Source organism: Nansenia antarctica (assembly GCF_963989245.1).
Source record: "Nansenia antarctica genome assembly, chromosome: 7".
NCBI lineage: Eukaryota > Metazoa > Chordata > Actinopteri > Argentiniformes > Microstomatidae > Nansenia > Nansenia antarctica.
In genome coordinates this window covers 41,266,347-41,292,737 of record NC_137677.1, presented here as the reverse complement: position 1 = coordinate 41,292,737, position 26,391 = coordinate 41,266,347, and the positions used below count along the sequence as shown (strand labels likewise).

General features: G+C 44.0%; 1 protein-coding gene across 3 annotated transcripts in view; it reads left to right on the top strand.

The window, feature by feature from the left end:
• adarb1b (adenosine deaminase RNA specific B1b) overlaps window positions 1-26,391 on the top strand; it is a gene marked incomplete at both ends in the record, with an annotated part of 163,305 nt that overhangs the window by 94,297 nt on the left and 42,617 nt on the right. The window contains one exon of one of the 3 annotated variants that reach the window (XM_080535661.1): window positions 8,984-9,039. Coding sequence is in view for 2 of the 3 variants with exons in the window: in XM_080535659.1 (XP_080391785.1) it covers window positions 14,160-14,313 (154 nt within the window). Of the gene's footprint in view, window positions 1-8,983; window positions 9,040-14,159; window positions 14,314-26,391 lie in introns of those variants that run through there. The other 2 variants (XM_080535660.1, XM_080535659.1) reach the window with 2 other exon arrangements.

Genomic DNA, 26,391 nt, shown 5'->3' with positions numbered 1-26,391 from the left:
TTATACAGTGAATATACAGAACAACTGGGAATTTCCTGGGTAAAAATAAAGAAATAGTTGAATCTATTAATTGTATTGCTTTTCATTAGTCTCCACAGTCCTCTACCGCAGCCTTTCTCAAACGCCTTTGTCCTGAGGCCCAGTCATGTCAGATAGATAGATAGTCTATTATTATTATTATTATTATTATTATAACATAAAACCACTGCCAAAACTAACAATGCCCCAAGCGTTTTCTGAGACTGGTATTCCGGTATTTTGTTTTTGTTGCTGTGAGGTGAGAAAAAGCTGTCTCGCACAGATACATGGAATGGAAAAGCATAATTGTTTTCACTGCCGTCTCACTAAAATGGGGATATTTCTCAAAGCATGACAGCTAGGATTCCGACAATGAAAGTCGGCCGAATCGCGAGTGTAGACCTGCATCGCACGAGTTCCAAATGTCTAACCCTGCATCACAGGTGGCTCTGGATTGGCAAATTGGATCTCGTACCCGTTGCTTTTCCCAGTGAGACGGAATTGTGAGGGGGAAATGACTGTGTTTCACTAAAGTGTTGAACTCGAACTTCTTACGTTGGTCCCAGATGCACACCCTCAACAGCACGAGAAGACACACAATGGAACGTATCGTACACAGCTCTACCAACTCTGTTGGTCCAGACAGAGAGCGTATGAATGAATGAATGAATGGATGAATGAATGGTTCGTTTAATGACCACACGACCAAGGTTGGTGGAATTTGCTCAATACAGCAGTGTCAAATACATCAAACATACACACATTACACATCACAATGGACAATGTTCACACATAACCACAAGACAAAATCATAGTCAATATTTACTATAAAGTGCAGTACATCTGGCAGGGTTAGTGCAGTGAGTCAGGTGTTGAGTCCTTATAGCAGAGGGGAAAAAACTGTTTTTGAAACGGGATGTTTTGGTGGCCAGGGATCGGTAACAATTTTTTTTAAAAGCCATGATTTTGTCATTTGCCTGACAAATGTCCCGTGCTCTGCCCTGGGTCAGCAGGGTTAGTTGGTTCAGTTAAGATCTCAGACAGATGAGAGCTTTAAACCCCAGACCTGACACTGCAGATGGGACTCTTGACTAAAAGTCAAGAACCCCTCGGTCTCATCCTCAGGTCCTGTACCAGCAGGCTACAGAACTGCTTCTTTCACAGAGCTATCACTCTGATAAACAATCCCTCCCCTCCACACTACCTCTCCCCCTCCCCCCCCCCAGATAGGAGACAGCGATGCATGGTGATGAATTCATACTGCTCTGTTAAAAAATGGATAGGCCCCCTCCTACTTTACAACTTATGTGTCTTTGACGATCGTAGGCCTCAATAACGAAGTGCGAATTGTGGAGGAAAACAGGGCCATCCAGGGTAGAGTTGTTAGCTGTTAGAGTGATCTGTGTAATGTGGTGACAGCTGAAATTGCACCACTTCATTTGAAGTTGTAACTCATAGCAGAAACATGACAGGGCTAATCACCTGGTCTGTGAGCAGGCCGCTACGGTAGCTGAGTGAGTTCAGTCATGAGGAGTTTATTCAGTTTGATGCAGACAAGTTGGGTCACGTGTGGATCGAGGGGTGAAGTGCAGTAAAGTTTTGTTCTTAATATCGGTCTTGTCTTCTCAATTTCCAGAGGCCGGCAACACCACTGTTGTACACTGTAGGCTTGTATGCCACTTAGTATTAGCGGTATTAAGCATATGCAAATAAGATTGATTTGATTATCAAATAAATAATACATAATCAATCTGAGTCTCCCAACCTCGCCACCCAAGGGGGTGTACAGTACGGGCCTGCGGGGACAGCCCAAGCTTTATCTCAGCCCACACACACACTCCCCCCAACGTGGTGGGCTTTTCCCCTCTGTCAGCCCCCATGCCTGCAGGGCAGACAGAGCAGAGCATTGTTCTGGGCTGTTGTTTTGCCCCAGGGCAGCGGGCACAGGCCCAAAGCCACATGCAGCCTAGCAGAGAACCAGCCGAACCCAGCAGAACGGATAAGGAGGGAGGGACCCTTACTAATCCGTGCTCCCAATCGGACCAGCTAGGAGTGTGTGGGCTGTGGGCATCCGAAGGAGCGGTGTGTGTGTGTGTGTGTGCACCATCATACGATAGGCCCTGGGTGGGTTTGTTATGCTGGTTGAGAATCCATGTTGAACTAGCTAGTCAAAGCTGCGTGCTAACGCTTGGGTACTGTGGCTAATGGAACGACTGGCGCTTCGTATAATACCGTCACTACCGGTCAACAGACAACGAAGGTAAGAAAGGGAAAGTATGAAGAGTAGTAAGAGTAAGAAATGACGTTTTTAGGGTGAACTTTCCCTAAACTACGCTACCGTAGTCTGACTAAATGCAATGGAGCTTTTGAGGACGTGCTGTCATAGCAGGGTTAAACATCTTCTCACCAGATGATTTTACTCAGTTCCAAGTATTAGAACATCTGAATTAGATAACAGAATGTACTGCATGCGTTGGGATGTAAAAACGTGCAAACTAGTTTGGCTGCGTGTGTGCCTGTCTATGTGTGTGTCTGTCTATGCGTGTGTCTGTCTGTGTGTGTGTATGCCTGTGTGTGTGTCTGTCTATGTATGTATGCCTGTGTGTGTGTGTGTGTGTGTGTGTGTATGCCTGTGTGTGTGTATGCCTGTGTGCGTGTATGCCTGTGTGTGTATGCCTGTGTGTGTATGCCTATGTGTGTGTATGCCTGTGTGTGTGTAAGCCTGTGTGTGTGTCTGTCTATGTGTGTGTATGTCTGTGTTTGTCTGTGTGTGTATGTCTGTGTGTGTGTGTCTGTGTGTGTATGCCTGTGTGTGTGTGTGTGTGTGTATGCCTGTGTGTGTGTCTGTCTATGTGTGTGTATGCCTGTGTGTGTGTGTCTGTCTATATGTGTGTATGCCTGTGTGTGTGTCTGTCTATGTGTGTGTATGCCTGTGTGTGTTTCTGTCTGTGTGTGTATGCCTGTGTGTGTGTGTGTGTGTGTCTGTCTATATGTGTGTATCCCTGTGTGTATGCCTGTGTGTGTGTGTGTGTATCCCTGTGTGTGTGTTTCTGTCTGTGTGTGTATGCCTGTGTGTGTGTCTGTCTATGTGTGTGTATGCCTGTGTGTGTGTGTCTGTCTATGTGTATGTATGCCTGTGTGTGTGTGTCTGTCTATATGTGTGTATGCCTGTGTGTGTGTCTGTCTATGTGTGTGTATGCCTGTGTGTGCGGTAGTGTCTGATTGTGTCAGGGCTTCCACATTGGTGTGTGTGTGTGTGTGTGTGTGTGTGTGTGTGTGTGTGTGTGTGTGTGTTCTCACTCTCACAGATTGATACTGGCAGCTGCATGTCGGTCCCCTCACCTCTGTGCAGTGATACATATTTAAACGTCTGCATTCACACTCTGCAGCAGCGCCTAACTGGCCCATGATCCCGGGGGTAGAGCAAGCTAATGCTAACTGGCCCATGGCCCGGGGGTAGAGCAAGCTAATGCTAACTGGCCCATGGCCCAGGAGTAGAGCAAGCTAATGCTAACTGGCCCATGGCCCACGGGTAGAGCAAGCTAATGCTAACTGGCCCATGGCCCGGGGGGTAGAGCAAGCTAATGCAATGAATTGCATTTGATACTGGTTTGATAAAACAATGCTGCCACCTGCTGGACAGGTGTCCGCATTAAACCAGCAGATGGGTTTCACAGAGGATAGTTTACATAGGGCTCTGAGCCAAAACAACACACTCGCAATATATCGTTTCAGCATCGTCATTGCGATGTGCGCATGTGCGATAGTCACACGACGCAAATCAGGCTAAAGCAAACGCGTCATGCTACAATTTCTATGTTGCTTGATACAAATGGAAAACTGGCACGGTTCTCATGTTCCATGTCAAATCTACAGGAGAAGTCTGTCTGATGTAAGGGTTTAAGGGTTCTTGGATAAACAGCGTTTGTTGCTAGTGATTGGTGGTTCACTGTGCAGAGAACTGCATGTCAATCACTGATCATCTTAATCAGTTTATAAAAAACAACAACAACGCAGGCCCCGCCCCCGCTACTCCTAGTCCTGGTTTCTGAACATCTCAGAGGGTTGGTGTATAGCTGCTCTTTTATTTGACTTGTTGTTATATGTGTATTATATATATATATATATATATATATATGTGTATATAATATACCTTTTTTTAACAAACTCATCGCTGACAAATGCAACTTGTTTTTGTTGTTCTTTCAAACCAACTAGCTGCGTGCTCTGCTGTGTCTGAGCTAGACCTCTCTCTCACAAGAGAGACCTCCCTACAAATCAGTCCACAAAGTTCTCCCTCTCAACTGGTCATGTCCCTCCTGCTCTAAACAGGGTTCCCACGGGTCCTTGAAATCCTTGAAAGTTTGTGAATTTGAGAAAAATAAATCAAGGTCTTAAAAGTTTTTTGAAAATAGACATGGGTCATTGAAAGTGCTTGAATTCCCCTCTCTCTCTCAAAAAAAGAATAATATATATCTATAAAAAAATGTTTTACTTAGCTCGTCAACTAGTTCTGTCTCAAACTATGCCATGTTGGGTCCTTGAATTTGAGGGAATTGAGTCTTGAAAGTCCATGAAAGGTGCTTGAATTTGATGTTTCAGAAGGTGTGGGAACCCTGTCTAAAGCTTTTGTACTGTCACCCTGATACTTAAACAAAACTGGATTGGACCCGGACAGCCCCAACAACTATAGAACCATCTCTATCTGTTCAACTATAGACCCATCTCTATCTATTCAACTATAGATCCATCTCTATCTATTCAACTATAGACCCATCTCTATCTATTCAACTATAGATCCATCTCTATCTATTCAACTATAGACCCATCTCTATCTATTCAACTATAGAAACATCTCTATCTGTTCAACTATAGACCCATCTCTATCTATTCAACTATAGATCCATCTCTATCTATTCAACTATAGACCCATCTCTATCTATTCAACTATAGACCCATCTCTATCTATTCATGATGTCTCCATGCAGTGTAGCCTCTGTGAGTACTGAGAAAAGCACCTTACATACATAAATGCACTATTATTAGTATTATTATTTGGCCTATACATTTCAACAATGTGTTACAGTACACAGGATCTTTGCCATTCCGTGCCATTCTTCTCTCACTCGCTACATATGAAGATGAGTATAAATGGAGTGGAGGAGATATCGCTCTATCTCGTTTGGCATGCAGGACACGAGGGAGTTAGAGCCAGATGATAAAAGTGAATTATCACGTCCGTTTTTATAACAAGGGATGACAGGCAAGAAGCGTGCCAAGTGCACCGTGTCTGTAATTAATTCCCTTTTTCTAACAGGCAAAAAGCATGGGCAGTCGACTCTAGGAGAGGGCTTGTCAGGACCCCCCCCCTTGTCAGGGTCCCCCCCCCTTGTAGGCATGTCTGCTTTGATGTGGGATCCGGTGGCCTAATTATCTGGCGAAGGCTGGGAGGTTAAACTATACTGCTTAGGCAGTCACGCAGTGTGAGACACTCTCTACCGTTCTATTTCTTTTCCCCTTCTATTTCCCCCCCCCCTTTTTTTTTTACTGTGTCTTCTTCTCTCTCTTCCCCACTATCTGCCCCCCCCCTCCCCCCTGCTCTTACTCTCTCCCAACATCGCTGCTCTTGTTTGCCTTGTTTGCCCTCTTCACCCCACCCCTCGTTCTCTCTGGGTGCTAGTGTTGTTGTTTTTTTTGCATGGCTGATTTGAGGAATTCTTCCTGAATTATAATGTACACTCTATCATGTCTCTTATTCCGGCCCGTCAGTAAATGAGGCCTTCTGATGCGTTTAGTCCAGTGGCGTTGATGATGACTCTAATGACGGTCACCTCGCTTCTCAGACCACACACACACACACACAACGGCACATCCTTCTGTGTCCGCAAGACATGGGTTACTAAATGCTCATTTGAAATGTGACCTCATGCTCCACACTATAGCACTGGGACGACGTAGGGAGTCACTGGTTTCATCGCCTGAATCTGACCTGGCGCTGAAACATTGTTTTTGTGTTGTGTAATTGTGCAATTAAATTGAAAAACAGTTCACTCTCTGAACCGTTTCAATAAATAAATAAATAAAAAAACAGAAAGAGAAAATGTGATTTCTATGTGAAAGAAATGAACCAGAGTGGTGGTTCATGGTCAGATTCATCAGGTGATTTCTACATGGCTGCTTTGGAAAGGTTTGACACTCTCTGTTATTTACAGAAGTCACTCTCTGAAGCAATACAAAAAACACCACTTTTTCAACTGAAAACAACAGTGAAACAACAGTCATAAAGGACTATATTGTGGCCATTTGGTTTGGCCCAGACAACCACATGAGGACATTTGAAAAATGACGTTGACTTAAAGGAATGTCTACCATCACCACAACAGCCATTGTTTATAGAAACCTTGCTTTTTTAGTTAAATGTCTGCAAACAGATATACGATTTTTGGACTTCAGAAATAGCCATATTTAAATATGCCAACAGTGTTTTGACCGTGGCTGGTGTGACTGTAAAAACAGGCTTTTATCCTTCTGACCACAGTAGGCCATTGTAAGTTCAAGCTTCATTCCGAGTCTGGAATAATACCTTACTGTTACTTTACCACGACCGTTTCCCTCTCCTCCCTGGTCAACTTTGACTGGGGAAAGCAAGACAGTGCCTGAGATTTGTGGTCGGACCACAGCTGTAGTTGTGCTTGCCTCAGATATACTGCTGGAGCTGCTGTGGGCTAGTATTGCTCTCTTCCTTTCCCTCTCTCTGTCTCCCTCGCTGTTCCTCCTCCAGTCCATCGTAAAAGCATGTCTTCTTAACACAAAGCTGTTTTGAATTGAAACCAATACCTGTTAGTCAACGCTAGCCTTCATGTCACACAGGCGGACTGCCATGGAAAATAAAAAACAGGCAACGCTAGAAACGGCCTTGGTGTCTTCAAAGAAACTCTCAGGTGAAAGAGCCGGCCTGTGTGTGGTTCTCCACCTTTCTTGCGGAGTACACACTTGTACACTTCCCCCCTCGTCAATGTAAAACGGATTGGAGTCAGTGTTTCCTCCAGGAATTTTTACCATGGTGGCGGGTAGTGCTGACTACGCATGAAACGCGCACGCGCGCTCAAAACAACGACGTCATTTCAGCCAAAACTCGAAAATAAAATGTTTTCCTGTAAATTAAAAACAAGGGTAGTCCGTCCGTCCGTCCCTCTCTGGAATGGAATGGAATGGACTTTATTTGTCATTGCTACAGTACAGGTACCAGACAACGAAATGGTCCATTAAATAAAATGACACGGTTCAAATGTTCACGCCGGCAGTCCGGCTCTCACACATACTGGCAGCGTCCCGGTCTGACTTAGCTCTCGTTTGTGCACGGCTTTCTTTCTTTCCTTCCTTCCTTCCTTCCTTTATGTGAAGTGGCCGGTCCCGGGCACAGCTGCCTCGCATCCGCTCAACGAGCCCGGCGGTTCGGTGCTGCGCTGATTAGCGGATGCGGGACAGCTGTGTGAGCGGATCGCTCCATCTCTCATCTTGATGAAGATGAATGATCTTTATTGTCATTGTAACAGGTACAACGTAATTTAAATGAGGAATCACAAAACAGTTTTGCAAGCGCGTCGCTTCGCGCTTGTGGGTGTGTCTAGCGCTGTGAAGGTCTGAAAAGCGGCCTAAATCTTTTTTTTTTTTTTTTGGTTGAGAAATCTGCATGGTGGCGGAGGAAATTCCATCGTGGCGGACCGCCACGATGAAATGCATGTAGAGGAAACACTGGGAGTAGTGTAGCATATGAGGCGGATGCTTTTAAAGGCCCACTAAAGTGAAAATTTTATTTTCCAGTGAACACTGTTCCAGTGTTTGTGTCCAGTTTTTTGAATGTTTGTTTAAGTAACCCTGCTACTCTGGCTCAAATCCTGTTTTCGATGGGTGTGATTTCAGAGGTATTGCATCCGTTAGTAGAATGTTAGAATAAAATGCAGCAAGACTGTTCAGAATACAAAGATAAGAAAATGATGTAGCTGAAGTTAGATCTTGTTATTTGAGCTGTGTTGTATTTTGTAAGCTAGAATAACAACCTGTTCGCTAAGTGTTCTTACTTAGTAGAGTTGCTAACAATTTTACTTAGCTAGGTTCAAAGTCACTCACCACAAATGTAATACCTTCCAACTGCAAACAGAAATGCTGCATAAATCCACATAAGAGACACTGTAAGCTGCTAATGAATTGGCGTTACAACCAGTGGAAAAAAAACATTGAAACCTAGCAAAAATGCTAGGTGTCACGTAACAATGACAGTATGTAACCTAACATTTATCCAGAAATGATGTGATGTGGAAAGCAATCTTTAAGTGCCACTGCCAAAAAGAGGTATTATAAGCTATCATTTCTTATACCTACAAATGGCGAAGTACACACGTCTGTCAATGAGTACACACTTCTGGGTAAAGGGTGGAGATATGGAACCTAACCCATCCCTCTCTCCTTCTCTCCCTGCCCCCCCCCCCCCCCTCTCTTTCTCTCCTCCCTGTCTTCCTCTCCCTTCCCCAATCCTCTTCTCTCTCTCCCTCTGGTGAGTCCTCCCCCCAACACTGTCAGAGGGCTCCGAAGCTTTATGGCTTTGGCCTTGACCAAGCTGTTTTCTCTGCACAGAATATCAAATACTTTTTTTTTTACACACACAGCCTGTGGCTTTTTTTACTGGGAACTGTTACGGCTGTTATTTTTTCACCCCTGCTCTGGTTTCGGGGGCTAAAGTGATTGTTCACATGCTCACGCGTCTCAACCCTGAGACCTCCACACTCTGCGAGACACTTCAGACCGCTGCTCTTCCTGCCTACCTGCCTGTGTCACAATACACTACACTGAACAGTGCTCTCAAGTAGAGAGAGAGAGGTAGGACAGGTGTTTGTCTGTAGGTGTCGGTCAGGCCACTTCACACTGCCACCTGTATGCTGACCTTGCTGTCTTGTCTTTCCTCTAGGTCACTGAACACTGAGAGATCTGAACGCTACAGAACGGACAGCAAAGGGAGAGCAGGTGTGTAACGATTTCTCTCTCTCCCTCTCTCTTTCCCTCTCTCCCTCTCTCTCTCTCTCTCTCTCTCTCTCTCTCTCTCTCTCTCTCTCTCTCTCCCTCTCCCTCCTCTCCCTCTCTCTCACACACACACACACACACACACACACACACACACACACACACACACTTTCCTGTTCTCTTCTTCGTTTTCCAAAATACACACACTCTCCACTCTCTCACTGTCCTTGATCGGATGTGTCCCTCAGACTCCTAACTGGTGTGACATCATGGAGTCAGGAGTGGACACCTCTCCAGTCCTTGCAGCTTTATCGGTTTTGGTTTCAGAATTCAGCCCGATTTCTTTTTTTAATGTTGATTGTTGTTGCATCACATGGTCTGACTATGAGGAAACATTTTGAGCAGAGCAGCTGTGTGTGTGAATGTGTTCAGTATTGACGTTGGTTTTCTTATGTCCGTTATTACTGTTCCTGCAAATGTTGGTGCCCGATGTTCAAGATTCAAGATTGCTTTATTGTCTGTCACACAGTGACAGAAATTCTCCTTTGACAGGCAGAAGTGCAGTTCAAGAATACAGTTTCCACATTAAAAACACACATAGGTCACATGCATACAATAAAAACAGACAGACATAGCAGTGTTTATAAAATGTAGTGCCTATTTAAAAAGTCCAGTCATTTAAAAATAATAGTAAAAAACAGTATTATGGTTTAAAAAGCTAAAATGTTGGGGTTTAAAAAGAAAAACAATGCGCTTCCTATTTTAAAATGTTCAGTGCGGTGGTTGCATTTGGGATGAATGAATTTTGTACGCGTTTTTCCGGGCCAGTGGAATTCTGTAACGGCGACCTGATGGAAGTGGCTGAAATGTATGTTGTTCCAATATCCGATAGGCATGCAATCCCTGTGTCCTCCACAGAGGGGCAGTATGGACTAGGATAACAGTAATGTTGACACGGTGGCTTCTCATGGAATTGGCAGTCTGAATAGTCCAACTTGATTATGGAAGCAAATGATTCTGGAAGTTAGTGTGGTGCTGTTTACTGTGTATTAAAGGGGCTCTCTGGGATTTGTTTTGCTGCTCAATGGTCATTGGTCAATGGGGGTTAATCACTTGTAGGGGTGTAACGGATCGCCCTCCACGGTTCGGCACGCATGTGTACCGCGGATCGATTGCAAAATTTTAACAAGTAATAATATTACTTAATATATTACTTAATATCTCTTGTAAATCACAATGTAGAGTTGCCATGAAAAGATAGACGTGCAATGATAGGTTGATAATGCGAGAAAAAATGAATCTGTTGTTTACTCACTACACGTGAAGCTGGAAATCCACAACAACAAGGCTGCGTTCGTAAATTCGCACTGGAATCTGATCAGCATTCAAGGCACGCCTCTTGTCCAATCAAATTACTTGGTCCCTTTAAGACGTGGGACCCAGTGTGCGCTCCGGCGATCTCAAAGCGAATTTACGAACGCGGCCCAAGTGTATCATGGCGAGCTAGTTACGTTGTTCGGCGGAGAAGAACTCGAAATGCCTCCCTCGTCATTTAAATCCCGTATGTATGGGAGCACTTTGGCTTCTCTGTCAATTATGACGAGAGGCACGAAAAAGGTAGCTCGACAACTTCTGATAATAATTTTCATACCATGTTCAAAATATGGGTTCACTTTATTATTTAGTTAAAAGTGGCATAAAACATGTTTATTCGTCTGCTTTAAAGAGACCAGTGATTCACTGCTGCAACCAGGCGCCTCCCTCTCTCATATTGCACTACTTATAATTTAAGTTGAATGTGTATTTCAGTATAATATGTAATGTTTGAGTGTAGAATATGTTTTATATATATACCGGTATTTTATATACAGTATATACCAGTTTTGACATCTTGAATGTTGTTGGGGTTTTTCACATAATAAAAGTGGTGTTTTTACAGAATTCAAGGAAAAAGCAGTTTTTATAAAAATAAAAATGTTTTGTGTTGATCCAAAAAATTATCCGATCCGTGACTCAAAAACTGTGATCCGATCCGTGAGTTAGGTGATCCGTTACACCCCTAATCACTTGCATATTTATGTATTTGTCTACATATGAGGTGACCTCACCCAACCTTGTCAAAGCAACATGAGTGACCAGGAGGCTTTGACCAGAGGAAGTTAATCAATGGATGTCCCCAGGCATTTCCACCAGAACAAGTTAACCCATTTACTCCTAAAACGCCTGCTAAAAACAGCTATAAAAACCTATGTTATTCTAGGATAAATAACCTTATCTCCTGAGGGTTTTCTGAAAAAATACTAAGAATTGTCAACGTCTACCAAAACCTTAATATCTAAGCCTCTGTAGCACATAGAAACATGAAATGAATGACATTTTAAAGGTAAGAGTCACAGGTTTTATTAAAACCCTTAGCACTAACATACAAACAATGTGTTCTAAAATTCCTCAAAATCAGATAACCCTAACCCTTAAAAAATGTTTTTTAAAATATATAAAATATAACAAATAACATTTTAAACATGCCAACACACAGAACAAGGCACCTTGGTATGGGGGAGAGGTGGGGAAGGAGTGGGGAGGGGTGGGGAAAGTCCTGAGGTGGAACTGGGAACAGTTCAATGGGTCAGTGTATCACGTTCAACATAAGAATGAACATAAAAGTAAACAGAACTGGTGCCCCATTGACATACGGTTTGGCAGAGTTGTGTAATGTGTGGAGTCCACAGCTCCCCATGGCAACAAGCTGAGCACCTCCATACTGTTCTACATCCTTTTTCTGGAGAAGTTCGAAGAATTTCCTGTTTACATTGGGCCCATCCATGGAGATGGACACCAGGCTCCTCAGTTCATCAGCCCAAGTCCACACACTACTGACAGTTTTTTTAATTTAAGAACAGAATAGATCACATTTTGCCATAGCATTGAACATGAAACAAGACTAAGCAGGCCTAGTTTAAACAATCAAATAAACATTTAATTATCAATAATCTATTGATTACGGTAGTTACTTTGACATAGCATTGCTAATGAAAAGTATCAATGAATGTGACAAAGTTGTGATCAAAATTACGCAATACTTGCTAACAAATCAGTTAACTCAAGTTGGTCCACACAATCCTGAGGAATAATTATGTTATTTATGCTATTATATCTACTGTAGTATTATGTTGATAAGAAATAGAAATTAATCAAAACATGGATAGAATAACCTAACATTGTCATTGATCTATGCAACTGTTATATGCAACAGAACAGATCACACAGCATTTGTAATGAAAGCAATCAACGAATGCGAGTCTAATACATTACCAATACTTGCAAAATAAAAATAGATATTTCATTATCAATATATCATTACTTACTTTGACATGTTCAATCAAGTCCTGCGCTGTTGCATGTCCATCATCAGAACGAACGGACCGTTTTTTACTTTAGAGACGAGGTCTCTCTTGAGTGGTGCTGTTTACTGTGTATTAACGTTTTTTATGACGTTTTGTCACCACCGCACGCAAACGTTTCATGATATCGGAATCTGGGAACATGTTTTTTAAAAGCTCAGCTATGCCATCGTTGCTGTTCTAGGATTGGGGTTTAGCTGCAGTATTTAGCGCAGTATTTTCTACCCGGGTGTTCTCTGAATACACCTCTGTCGTAGACATGTTTAAATCTCACTTGCCTCTCTCCCCCAAAACATTGTCGAACCACACTAAAATCAACAAGACCCACACACAAAATCAACAAGACCCACCTCATGTGTATTTGAACCAATGGCAGTGCATTATATGCTGCACACGTCGTGAAAATGACGACAAATCTACAATGCTGCGCCACGCAGCAGCCGGCAGGAGGTTCAGAGTTGCGAGAGATGTAAATGTTGCGTCGCCTAACAACCGGTACAAATGGGTTAACCCCATTCCTGTAGAATGAGCCTATCCAAGTGGGGTTGGTCTCCTTTTGAAGGTAACACTCTGAAGTTTGTTCCCCAACAGGAATGACTAAGTGGCACTGGCGGCATTGAGAAATACGTTAAGTTTGAACACACCGAAGTAAAAGTTGTTTTTTTAGCAATGTAAACAAACCGTTGTTGTGGGAATGTTATCGATTGGTGGTGAACTAGAAGTCGTGAGTTTTAGTAGTGTAGTGTTGGTTGGTGGTCAGACAGGGACAGGCTTCTGGAAGAAGGACTGGGGTCAAATCAGTTTCAGATCATTCAATAGGGGATGAATTGAGATATTTACAAATGCCGTTATCTTATGACACTTACCTACATTTCCTTTACTTGAAACTGAAACAACAACAACAAAAAAACGGTGGATCGTCGCCTTTATTTGGTGTTGGTGCTGCAGTGCAGAGGGAGACCACTAGAGGGAAGTGGAGTACTTTTCTCTCTACTCAAGACCTCAGTTATTTGATTCCTTCTCTAATTGAACCGTGCTGAGCCTGTTGAAGATACACTACCACGGGCATTTACTGATCCTGACTTGTGTGTGAGCATGTTTTGCTGATATGATTTGCTGACTGATATGTTAAGTTAAAAGTGGGTGAGTGTTTGTATGCGTGCCTACTAGTTTGCCTGTTTAGCATGTGCAAGTAGGTGTGTGTGTGTGAGCCACACTGTGATAGGCTGAGGGACAGTGTGACGTATCAAAGACACTCTACTATACAAGCCACCACACAGAGAGAGAGAGAGAGAATCCCAGGACCACTTGAGGATTCCCAACCTCCCGGTGAAACGGAGTGACTCCTCTCCTCCTTTTCCGCGAGACTCCACCTCCTTTTCCCACCCTCTGTCTGTGACCTCCCCCTCCGGCGGCGAGGGAGAGAGGGGGCCGCTGAGTCTTGGACTGCATTAGTGTTACTGTGTGTACTGTGCAGTAGTATTGCTATAAACGTTAGGCCAATTTTTTTCCGTCGCTACAAACTACTGGAGTCTGTGTGTGTGTTGTACGGTAAGCATTAGCCCCTGGAGGGGGGGTGGTCTCGAAGGCTACACACCGTGTGAGTATAATGTGAGAGAGTGTGTGTCTAGATACAGCAAAGTGCTAGTCCCTTCAAGGGACCGTACCTGAGCGGCAGTACAGTAGAGTAGTGTGTGTGTGTGAGTGCGAGGTGGGTCGGTCATGGCCCTGTTTGCCAACGGCCCCCCCCAGAGCCTGGGATCGTACTACTGCCTCATCCGGAGGAGGTTCAAGAGGAGACGCAAGAAACGCAGCGAGCGGAAAGGTAACCACAACAAACCCGACCTGCAACTGTGGACAGAGTTACTCTATGTGTGTGTGTGTGTGGGGGGGGGAGGAGAGGAGATGTGTCGTGTCCGCATAATGAGTGTGTGTGTGTGTGAGTGTATGTCAGATTGCTTTTATTACATAAATGTACGGATACAAGGAGTACAATTGTTGTGTGTGTGGGGGGGGGGTTGTGTTTGTGTGCGGCTTCTTTTTAGTGTGTGTTTTAAAGATCCTGCTCCTGTCTAAACAACTAATTTGCCTCAGTGGACTAATCACTGCTCCCCAGGGGGTCTGGTCAGTTTAACCGGAGGTGGTCATGCTGGGCTGGCACAACAAGCCTGTAGCTCTCCTAAGAGCAGCGTTGGAGAACCTCCTAGCTTTTACCTCGAGCTGTCTGGGAGTGTGTGTGTGCCACAGGGATGGCTTCTGTATTGTCCTTCTACTTAGACTTGACTCTTAACTTGAGGTTCAGCCATGGCAGGACAGTTCATTTCTGTTATCGAAAAACTCATTTTACAAGATGAAATTAGATAACATTAGATTATACTATATTCAATTATTTTAGATTAGATTAGATTCAACGTTGTTATCATTGCACACAGTACAAGTACTGAGACAATGAAATGTAGTTTGGCATCTGACCAGAGCAAATAGTGGCATAGTGCAAAACACATGATATTGTAGACAGTGCATGGTATTACAGTATGAGGTATTGCAGTGAAATAAATGAATATAATAATAAGTGATTATACATGAGATATCAATATGACATGTAGAGTTGATATATAATATAGGCCTATGATATAATGATATATAACCCAGACAATAGGTCTTGTGGTATGTTACTCATAAGATATATAATTAGAGACCTATATAATAAATAGGCTGTGTGTAATCTAGCAGCAGTGCAAAACGCTAAATTGTGTTCATGTGTAGAATATATACAAGGAGGACTGTGTCTCTGTGAGCGCTAAATATATAGAAGACTTATACTATATAAATATATAGAGGCAAGAGAAGATACTTAATGAACCCCTGTGGGGAAATCGGTTGACACTTTGTCTAGCTTGTCTGAACTGTATGAGACCAGTATGAGAAGTACAGTACGGTAGTCGTTTAGGTGTACTGGAAGCCGTCGATCCTCGGGTCTGTGTAAGTGCTTGTCATTGGCTGGGTTGCACCAACCTGGTTTAAACTAATCCTGGTTTAGGCTTAATCCAGGTTTAGTAAATCCAGGCTTAAACTAGGTTTAAAGTTAATCAGAGACGCGTTGCACATCATAATATTAATCCTGGATTAGTTAAACCTAGTTTAAACCAGGATTCATTTATTTACAGTGTCCAGTGTCTTGGATTCAGACGAAATGTAAAAAAAATCATGATGTAGGCTAGATAAATATGGCCCTAGATAAATTATAGATAGCATCTCGCACTTAAATAGCATTAAGGTTGATGCGGGCTCACTAGTCAGCTATAGCTTTTATCTTGGCATGGCCATTTTACATTAAAACAGCTGCTAGCATGCTAATTTCGCTATGAGAATGTTACCGAGGTGACTAGTTAACTAGCCAAACAAAGCCACTTCACATCATCACATCAGCCAAAGTGGTGATAAATTCCATAACTGGTTACTAATTTGTTTCCAATCATAGCTGCCTAGCTAGCTAGCTTACTTACTTACTTATCAAATGTATCAAAAGACTTCTGCAGCTCATCCAGGATGCTACCGACCGTCTGGTGTTCAACATCCCCAAAGTCTCCCCTCTCCTCCTCGCCCATCACCGGCTCCCCATAGCAGCTCGCATTAGGTTTAAGACCCGTGTGCTCGCCTACCCGGCAGCAAAGGGAACGGTCCCTTGCTACATGAAACAATGATCAGCCTCCTCACACCTGCCCATTCACTCCGCTCCTCCACCTCTGCTGGCCGACACCACCGCCTCTGCGGGGCTGCAGTGGTCGTGCTGCACGGTCACGTCGGCTTTTCACCGACCACCGAGCAGAGTTGCTAGCAGAGTTTTTTGCGAGTGATTGCCAGGTGGTAGGCTTGCTCCGGCTTGCGCGATGCGGTAGATGGCATGGCATGGTATATTATCATACTTTTGACACTCTGCTGACAATTCTCTAAAATTAAAATGTAATAAAATTCAATTGGGTTTAATCTGTCTTGAATTTTCCTGCGAGAAACTCTTTCCTTTATTCCTTTATAACAGGGGTGGGGAACCTTTTTCCTGTCAAGGGCCATTTACATTTTTAGAACATCCTTCAAGGGCCATTGTTACGGCCTGGCTCTGGACCATAACAAAAAGGGACACACACACACCATGTATAATCAGAATAACAAGAATTTAATAGAACTAAGGTATGCCAAACTGAACAATAATCCAATGGGGTATGAGAATCAGCGTATCAGTAGTGTAAGTGAGTGAATGCAGGAAAGTATGGCGAGGAGGGTGTTGTACGGTGTAATATAGAATAATGGTGCTGGAGGAGAGAGAGAGAGCTTGTGTGGACTGGAACGCCTTTTAAGCTGTAACCAGGACACCCAGTCAGCTGTCCTGAGTCCTCCTGATTAGGCTCCAGCCACGGCCACCGGGTAGCCTACCTGCTTGGTTAGGAAACAAACAGACTGTCTTGGTTACCACAGATCTATTATTAATTAAATAATTAATTAAAACAAATTATTGAACACATATCGGACTTACCTAATGCGATGGCTGGAACTGTTTCTCTTCGGCGAGGCGTTTGGTGTCAGCTGGTAATGATGATGATGCTACTCGCAGCTGGTTTTGCAGGTTTGGGTCAGTCAGTCTTGAGCGGAACCGAGTCTTTGCAAGAGTCAGTTTTGAAAAGAACTGCTCACAGCAGTAGGTGGTCCCAAACACTGACGCAAACTTCAGTGCATGTCTCCTCAGAATGGGAAAATCCTCAGCACGTACATACAGTTTGTAGAAGTCCAGCAGAGGGAGGTTGTTGTACCTAGCTTTGAGCTCGTCATTGCTTTGCAGCTCAATGATTTCGAGTTGTAGGTTGTCAGGCACATCAGCTGGTTCCACATTAAATGGCGTGGCAAATATGTACAGTTCCCTTTGCTTACTTTTCACGTCCTGGAACCTCTCTCCAAATGCCTGGAGGAGTTTTGCACACTCAGCAGCATATTCAGATGTCACAGCAGGCTTTTGTTCTTGCAGAGTGGGAAAGTGGACAGTGTTTCCCCTTTCCAGTTGCACTTGCCACAACTTTAGTTTAGCTTCAAATGACTTCACATTTGATTGTAGAGAGCTGAGAAGCTGGTTGGGACCTTGGAGCTTGACGTTCAGCTCTGACAGGTACTTGGTAATGTCCACCATGAAGCCCAAATCACACAGCCACTTGCTATCACTGAGTTCTATGACAGGTTTCCCCTTCATCTCCATGAACTGTTTCACTTCTTCTCTGAGTGAGTAAAACCGTGTGAGCATATTTTCGCGACTCAGCCAGCGCACCTCACAGTGGTAAACCAGATCTCCGTACTCTGACTCTAGTTCACTCAGTAGCTCTTTGAACTGGCGGCTGTTCAGCCCTCTGCTTTTGATGACATTTATGGTGGAAACGACAGTTGTCATCACATTGTTGAACTTCAGGGACTGTGCACACAGATTCTCTTGGTGTATGATACAGTGGCATACAACTAACTCACTTGGATCGAGACTGAGACGACTCATTTATTTTTTGACCAATGCAGTCAATCCCTATTGCGCGCCAACCATGGCTGGGGCTCCATCCGTTGCCAGGCCACTTAACTTGTCAAACTGCAGTTCGAATTTGTTCATAGCCAAAACAACTTGCTCAAATAAATCCTCACCTTTGGTGGTGCCATGCATGGCTTGCAAAGACAGCAACTCCTCCCTCGTATGAAACTCGGCTGTAATCCCCCGCACAAAAATGGCCAGTTGGGCGGTGTTTGTTATGTCTGTTGTCTCATCGCAGGCCAGAGAGAAAAACTGGAAATCTCTTGCGGTGTCCCTCAGTGTTTTCTCAATATCTTGTGCCATGTCAGCAATCCGATCTGAGACAGTTCTTCGAGACAAACTGACACTTTGGAACAATTTTACTTTGTCCGGTGCGAGCAGCTCCGCCGCGGCAATAATTAACTCCTTCACAAATTCTCCTTCTGAATGCGGCCTCAGCTTCTTAGCGATTAGCTCACTCAACACAAAACTAGCATGCGTAACGTTGTCTCGGTCAGATTGTGGTCTTGTGAAGACTGCTTGTTGAGCACCCAAACTCCGACGAAGAGCGTTAACTTTATCCAAGCGTATTTGTCCTTTCAAGTTGTCCAGGTTAGCATGTTTTGAGTTGTAATGACGTTCGAGGTTCGCCTTTTTCATAACCGCGAGCGCCTCCCGACACACAAGGCATACTGGCTTGCCTTTTACCTCAACAAATAAATAATTGTTTGTCCATTTGTCTTGGAAAGCGCGACATTCCGCATCTACCTTTCTTTTCTTGACAGCCATGTTTGCATTCGGATTACTTTCTGATTGAAGCGATGACAGGAGATTATCACGCAATGACACATTACGTTACGCACGTGACCATGAACGTGACACAGACAGATAGACAGCTGTCCGTCACTGACCCTGAACGTCACGTTCAATAAAAATAGTTTTTTTTAATTTAAAAAAAATATATTTTTATTAATTGCCTCGTAGGCCGGATCAAACGGTCTCGCGGGCCTTATACGGCCCGGAGGCCGGAGGTTCCCCACCCCTGCTTTATAACTACGTTTAAAATTAGTGGTGCAACAGACTTGATTTAAACCAGGTTTAAACCTGGATTAGCAGAGGCTTAGATTTAAACCAGGATTAAATTAAACTAGGTTTAAGATTTAAAATAGGATTAAAGTTTGGTGCAACAGGATTAGTAGATAAGCCTTGATTTAAACCGGTTTAACATTTAAACCAGGTTGGTGCAACCCAGCCATTGACTTTCTCTGGTGAGAAACTCCTTCACTTACTTACCCTCTCAGTTAATGCGAGTGAGACACAGACCCTCTGTCTGTGCCTGTGAGTGAGACAGACTACTCACTCTCTCTCTGTCTCTGAGACCTCTCAGCATGAGTGAGGCCAGGAGTGTGTGGTGACCATGGGTTAAAATGCACTATACATTAAAATCAACTTAAATAAACGTACACTCCCCGAGGCATGAGACTCTTTCTCTGTGAATGAGACATCTCTTGTCTCTGTGAGCGAGACAGATCTCCCCCCCCCCCCCTGTCCGTCTCTGTGAGCGAGTACAACCTCTTGTTGAGTGGAATAGAGCTTGATGAGTCGTTAGACAGACCTCCAGAGAGAGACCTCTCTCTTTGTTGCTTTGAGTGAGACTGACTTTTGTCTCTGGGTAATTGAAGCAGACTGAGTGGACTCTCCAGGGGACTCTCTAAGCTCTCTCTCTCTCTCTGAGTTTGCTCCCCTGCTCTGGGGGGATTAGCTGAACAGGAGGAAGTGGTAATTACAGAGGTGCCCCTCTCACAGTGTTGGGGTGTTAAGCGATGTGTCAGCTTCCCCGACACGCACACGCACACACACACACACACACACACACACCAAAAATCGTTCACCAGAGTCTCTTTATCCCAGTAAATCCGCGGCTGCTGAAGTTGCTTTTTAGCCCTGACTCGTGCCTGGGCGTTAAGACAGACTTTTGTCAGTCAACGCTGCGCAAGTCCTTCCCCCCTCCTTCGCCTCTTCCTGTTCCTTTCTTATCGCTATTGCGATGAGGGTGGCGGTTTCACACACACACACACACACAGAAAAGATGACGAAGCACAATAACGGGGTAATTTTCTTTCCGGCGTGCTGTAATTCCCAAAGCTTGAACCCCCCCGGTGATGAGTCCTCAGTGTTACGGCTGGGACACGCGGGAAAGCTCTACCTCAGCAGCGCGTGTGTGCGTGGCGGAGCCGCTGCGGTTCTCACGCTTGCCGTGTCCATACAGACAGCCTTTCTGCTGCGGCTCTAACTGCGGAGCTGCTACTGCCAACCCCTATATTATTACTGCCAATAAATATTATTTGTACATTTGAGTTTGCCTTTGGTAATGGCCATCAATAATATAATGTTTAATTTCACTTCATTATAAATGTGTTCTGGGGTTCAGTCTAAAATAGATGTTAATAAATACATGTTTATGGCATGTTAATAAATACATGTTTATGGCATATTTTCAGATATAGACATTTGAATCTAGTGTATTTTGCTGGTATGATGTCAATATGACTATCAACAGATCACACTAACGCGTCACTCAGAAGAAATAGGCGACACTCCGACTCTCTACATGGCCTGCCGCTGCAGCCATCGTGAGACACACTTGAGACGCGCGGCTGAGCGGGCTGTGTGTCTGCTCTCACTTGTTATCATGTGCGGCCGAAATGAAACGCACACACGCTGCTGAGGTAAAGGTAGCAGGTGTGTCCCAGGCTTTAGCCTGTCGGCCCTCACACGGGCAGTTAGCGACTAATGCTAGCTGTGTGATCCTGGCCTGAGCGAGTCTCTACATCCCTGTCTGTCTATGACCCACCGCTAATTAGCCTAGCTGGAGCCTAGCTTTCCCAGCTTCTTGGCTTACCTGTAAACTGCAAACTCATGTTCATCACTGCCTGTTGTAACTTTATAGGTTACATGATTGATTCATATGTTACTGACAGTTAAAATAGTTATTATTTATCGCTAAGATAGTTAAAAATAAGTACATTTCTGTTGTATTAGCTAAGAATGGGTAGAACTGCAGGTTCCAGACCAGAATGCCTTGCAGCAAGACGTCATATAAGTTGACAGTTTGTTGTTTTTGAGAAATGCAAATTGTACGTCCAGAATTTAAGTTAATATCTAATAGCTTGTTTTATGGAATTGAAAGTGATCACACGTGTATGTCAGCAGATTTGTACATAAAGAACATTGTTTCCTCCAGGAATTAGTGGCGGTGAGGCGTATCCTCGCGAACGGAGCATGAAACGCACACGCGCGCTCAAAAGAACGACGTAATTTCACCCAAAACAAATTTTTCATAATACTTCGCTGCCTTTCTCGTTGCGCAGCCTGAGGAGAAATCGTCGACTTATTGGACTGAATCAATTAGTGGCGGAGAAAATTCATTTGTGGCGGCCCGCCAGGAATCAATGCATATAGAGGAAACACTGAAGAACCTTTCGCTTTATAACACCAGTCCTAACCATCATTTCAGAAGGTAGAAATACTACACTGTCTGAGGTGTGAGTGAGTTACTAGTTCGAAAAAAGTTTGCTTACAGGTTGCTTGACAAACTCAACACAAAGTGCCCCCGAGGTAGAGGTAACATTGCTTGTGTTGATGTTCAACACAAATGAATCGGCACCAGTGAGATGTGGGGAAACGTTAAGGGTGTGTGATCTCATCCGTGGCAGCTAACTACTAGGGGTAGTGGTGGTCTAGTGGATAGTGAGTTGGACTTGTGATCGGAAGGTTGTGAGTTCAAATCCCGCCTGAAAACCACACCACTACTAGTGTGCCCTTGAGTAAGGCACTTAGCCCTCAGTTACTCCAGGGGGAATGTCCCTGTAATTCGTAATTGTAAGTCGCTTTGGATAAAAGCATCTGCTAAATGGCAAAATTATTATTAAATTAGCTAATCATGTCAGATACTGTGCTGTTTGGCCCGTGGCAGTGGAACAGCCAAGCGGACAGGTGTTGAACATTTCAGAACCGGCTGGAACTGGCCAAGGCTAGTTGACATGCTCCTTTTTATAGCCAACATGCTCATTAGGGCTTTTATAAACCATTGAAGACATTGAACGGCATCAGATGTGAACAGCGTCACACACCGCAAATCTCTCTGAGTGAGTTTCGTTAATTTTAGTGGCACAAACAAATTGGTCACTTTGAGAACACATTGCATTCGTTCAGAGCATCCTCACAACAGATTTATGTTTCAGTGGTGAATCTCCCACAATGCACTGCGGCCCGGACACTCCAATGTGATGCTTCTCCAATGGGCCGTATATGAAATATGGAGTGGGGGGGTTGGGAGGCGGGCAGCCTTTTCTGCCGAGCCAGCAGAATCTCGAAAAATTTTGCTTCTGAGGGCTGAGTCAGAGGGGGAGAGATGCCCTGTCTGACTCTGAACTCTTATGAAAGACAGTGCCGATTTGTTTACTAGAATCTCTTCACCTGCTAGGCTTTCCTAGACCGCCCACTCATCCCGACTCCGGGTGCCTACAAGTTGAATGTAGGTTTGAATAGACGTTTAGAGAGAGAGGATCATTTGAATCAAAGGTTCTCCGTGTGTTGTGAAAGATTGGACATCCAACGGTGTTCCTCCAAACAATAGCGACGTCGACACATTTAAAGAGGATTTTAAAAGCATTCTATCGTGCTTTTTTTCTTCTTGTTAAAATGGCGTCAGAGACTACCTGAGTTGTAGCTCTAACTCCACAAAGCACCCGCACATTAGCAGCCACGTCTGACACGTCTACTTTCTTCCCCCGGCAGACGAAAACATCCGACGACAACAAAATTAGATGTTGTCATCCATTACCGGACACAAAAGTCAAAGCACTTTGTTGATTAAGACGACTTACGCCTTATTTTGGTAGCGTAATCTCCTCGCAAAGGCGCTCCAACAATGCAACAGCCTCTTTGTCATGATCTCTCAAGACATTAGCCAGGGTCACACTGCTCTCTCTCTGCAAACTGTGTATGTAATTAGCCTCCATTAGTATTCCGCTAATGGCTGTCAGCCAGCGACTGGGAGGGAGGGAGGGAGAAGATCTTTGTGGCGGAACAGCGCTAGCCGCTAACGTGTGTTTAGTCAGCGAGGGACCTCCGAGCAAACCTGCGCCTCGTTTACCACAGACGTGTCACTAGCGTGGCCGCTGATGTGTAGGGACAGTTTTTATAACTGCCTAAATAAGTGGGTCATGTAACCATATGCTAATGCTAATTAGCTTCATTCATCATGCCAGCCAGTCCTGTAACAACCGGTGTCTATGGGTTGGAAAGGAAAGAAAGGAAGGGCAAAAACAGTAGAAACACACAGGAGAGGAAAGGTTTCAATAAAGTGTGTGTGTGTGTGTGTGTGTGTGTGTGCGTGTGTGTGTGTGTGTGTGTGTGTGTGTGTGTGTGTGTGTGTGTGTGTGTGTGTGTGTGTGTGTGTGACGGCTGGAGATTGAGAGGCGGCATTGAAGTGCTGAGTACATTGCATAGTACAGCAGGGGAATAGGCCAGGGGTCATCAACTAGCTCTCTTCACATACTGGAGCTTATCACAGCTGCCTCCAGACATGTGAATGGGCCATTTCAGCTGGCTGTAAAAGAGAACGGCAATGTGAAAAGAAAGTATCTATGGTACGGTTTCATGGTTGGCCCAATAATGTGAACCATATTTCTGTTGCCCTCTTGCTTGCCCCTTCCCCCCCCCTCCCTCCCTCCCTTCATTTCTTTTTTTCCTCTCTCTCATTGTACTCCGTCTCTCTCGGTCCATCGATTTCCCTCTGCTTTCATTTGTCCACCTTTTTCTCTCACTCCTCTTTCCCCCTTTCTTCCAGACTCCTGCACTCAATCTCATATTACACTTTATCTACCATCCCTCTCCCTTCCCTTCTTCCCCCATCTCTTTCTCTCCGACACTCTAGCGTTCACCACGTCTGACTCCCTCTCTCGCCTTCTGTTTTTTGCTCTTCCTCGTATTGTGTGTTACAGTCCCTCTCTCTCTCTCTCCCACTCTCCCTCCCTCCCCCACTTTTCACCAACACTCACAATCATCCTCATTGTGTATGCCATCCCTCTTGTTCTCCTTTCCTCCTTTTCTCTCCCTTTCTCTCTCTCTCTCTTTCACATGTCTTGGCGTTGTAAAACCCTCCCTCCCTCCTGTCCTACTCTGTCTGGGACCTTTCAGACCCTCCACTCCCGCCTGTCCATCAACATTACCTCAGGACCTGCTAGTCACCTAACCTCTCCATGCACGCACACACACACACACACACACACACTTATTTAATTGACATACTTGCATACACACTCTCAAACCTTTCTCAGTAATACATATACATACGTATACATACATACACACACACTCTCTCTCTCACACACACACACACGCACTTATTGAATTGACATACTTGCATACACACTCTCAAACCTTTCTCAGTAATACATGAACGTACGTATACATACACACACACTCTCACACACACACACACACACACGCACATACACACACTTATTGAATTGACATACTTGCATGCACACTCTCAAACCTTTCTCAGTAATACATGAACGTACGTATACATACACACACACTCTCTCACACACACACACACACACACACACACTTATTGAATTGACATACTTGCATACACACTCTCAAACCTTTCTCAGTAATACATATACATACGTATACATACACACACACTCGCGCGCACACACACACACACACACACTTATTGAATTGACATACTTGCATACACACTCTCAAAACGTTCTCAGTGATACATATACGTATACTGCAGGGTTTCCGGTAGAAAAATTTGCCGTCGGACATCGTGTCCGGGAAGAATTCGATTTACCGGACAAACGTGATATATTCCGGTCATCATATTAAAATATAATAAAAAAAAAAAAATTCAAAATCATATTTTTTCCCCCCCAAATCTAATATAGCTGTTTGTCGCGGTGATTACTGTTGTGTAGCGGCCTATATATGCCATTTAATGTCTATTTCTCATCCGATACGATTAGATGCGAGCTATATAATATATAATAATATAACATGATTTGACGCATGCGCGCTATGCCATGCGTCAAATCCAGCGCTGAACGGGCGCCTCACTGGGAACTGAACAGACAGCATCGATCAATGAACGGACTCCACATTACGTTAACTGAAGTTTGTTAAATTGTTTGGGATTAATGTGAGTTTTCTATTTTCTCTTTCCAGTTTTACCCTTTTTTTTAAATCAATAAAACAACGTCATTTCTATAACCAGGTCTCGCTGGTTGGGAAGGCATTTCGTTTAGCTCGGGAGTATGACAATGGGGAGAACATAACTGTTTATTGAGAAACAATTGATAGGCAGTCTGGGATACGTATATAAAGAAATACCACAATGTCTAGATGTATAACATTTTATTGAACAGTAACAGTGCAAGCATGTAGGCTTCTGGCGTGACACGGCTAGCCTAATTTCCGTTCATATGCCTTTTATCAGATAAAATAAAATAGAATAAAACTCTTTGAAAATAAATAGGCTTTAAATTAACTTGCAATGCGTATGTATAGGCTAATTTCCGTTCGATGTTACAGCCTAGGCCTATCGCCTATGCCTTTTCTCAGATAGATAGGGGATAGCCTTAAATAAAATAGCCTAGAGTAAAAACTCTGAAAATAACAATGGCTGCTCATATAATTCAGCTACTTATTAGGCCTACGTCGCTTTTTGGCAGCATTGAAGCGTGCAGCTGCGGACTTGAAATCAAAGCTGCAAAGTGTCTCTCCGCAACTTGCAATGCGCATTAGCCGTGTGACCTTGCCCTCCCCAAGGCGACTTCGGTCCGCAGTTTTAATTCGGTTCTGCAGAGAGAATCCTCTCTCTGCAGGCACACTGGAGACGGGAATCAAGCAGGCTATCTTGGCCAGTGTGGCCCACTCTGGGTAAATTTCGCTGAAGTCTCGGATGAGGACTTCGCAGGCTGTTGAGAAACGCAAGCCCCCATAACCACGAAGCGCTGTCATGACACCGATGGCATCTCGTTGCACGTTTGTGGCATCGATGACCGGGGCTGTGGCTGGTGCTGAGTCATCATCGCTGGTCATTTCTTGGCCAAAATGACCAATGATGGTCTGGATGGCCGGTTTAGCATATTCTTCAAGCGCTGAGGGGACGGAATGAGTGATAATGAATCAGTGATGGCCTTTTTTTTTTATGACAAAATGACATCAACAGCCAGATTAACTGAAAAGTAGGAAGGTTTAAATGTTATCCTGTTGTTTTCATCATTGTTGTTATTATAGCCTAATAATTATTATTGTTATTATGATGATGATAATTATTATTAGCCTATGATGTGCGGCGGCCATAGTCTACATTTCGCAATTTAGACAAGCATTTTA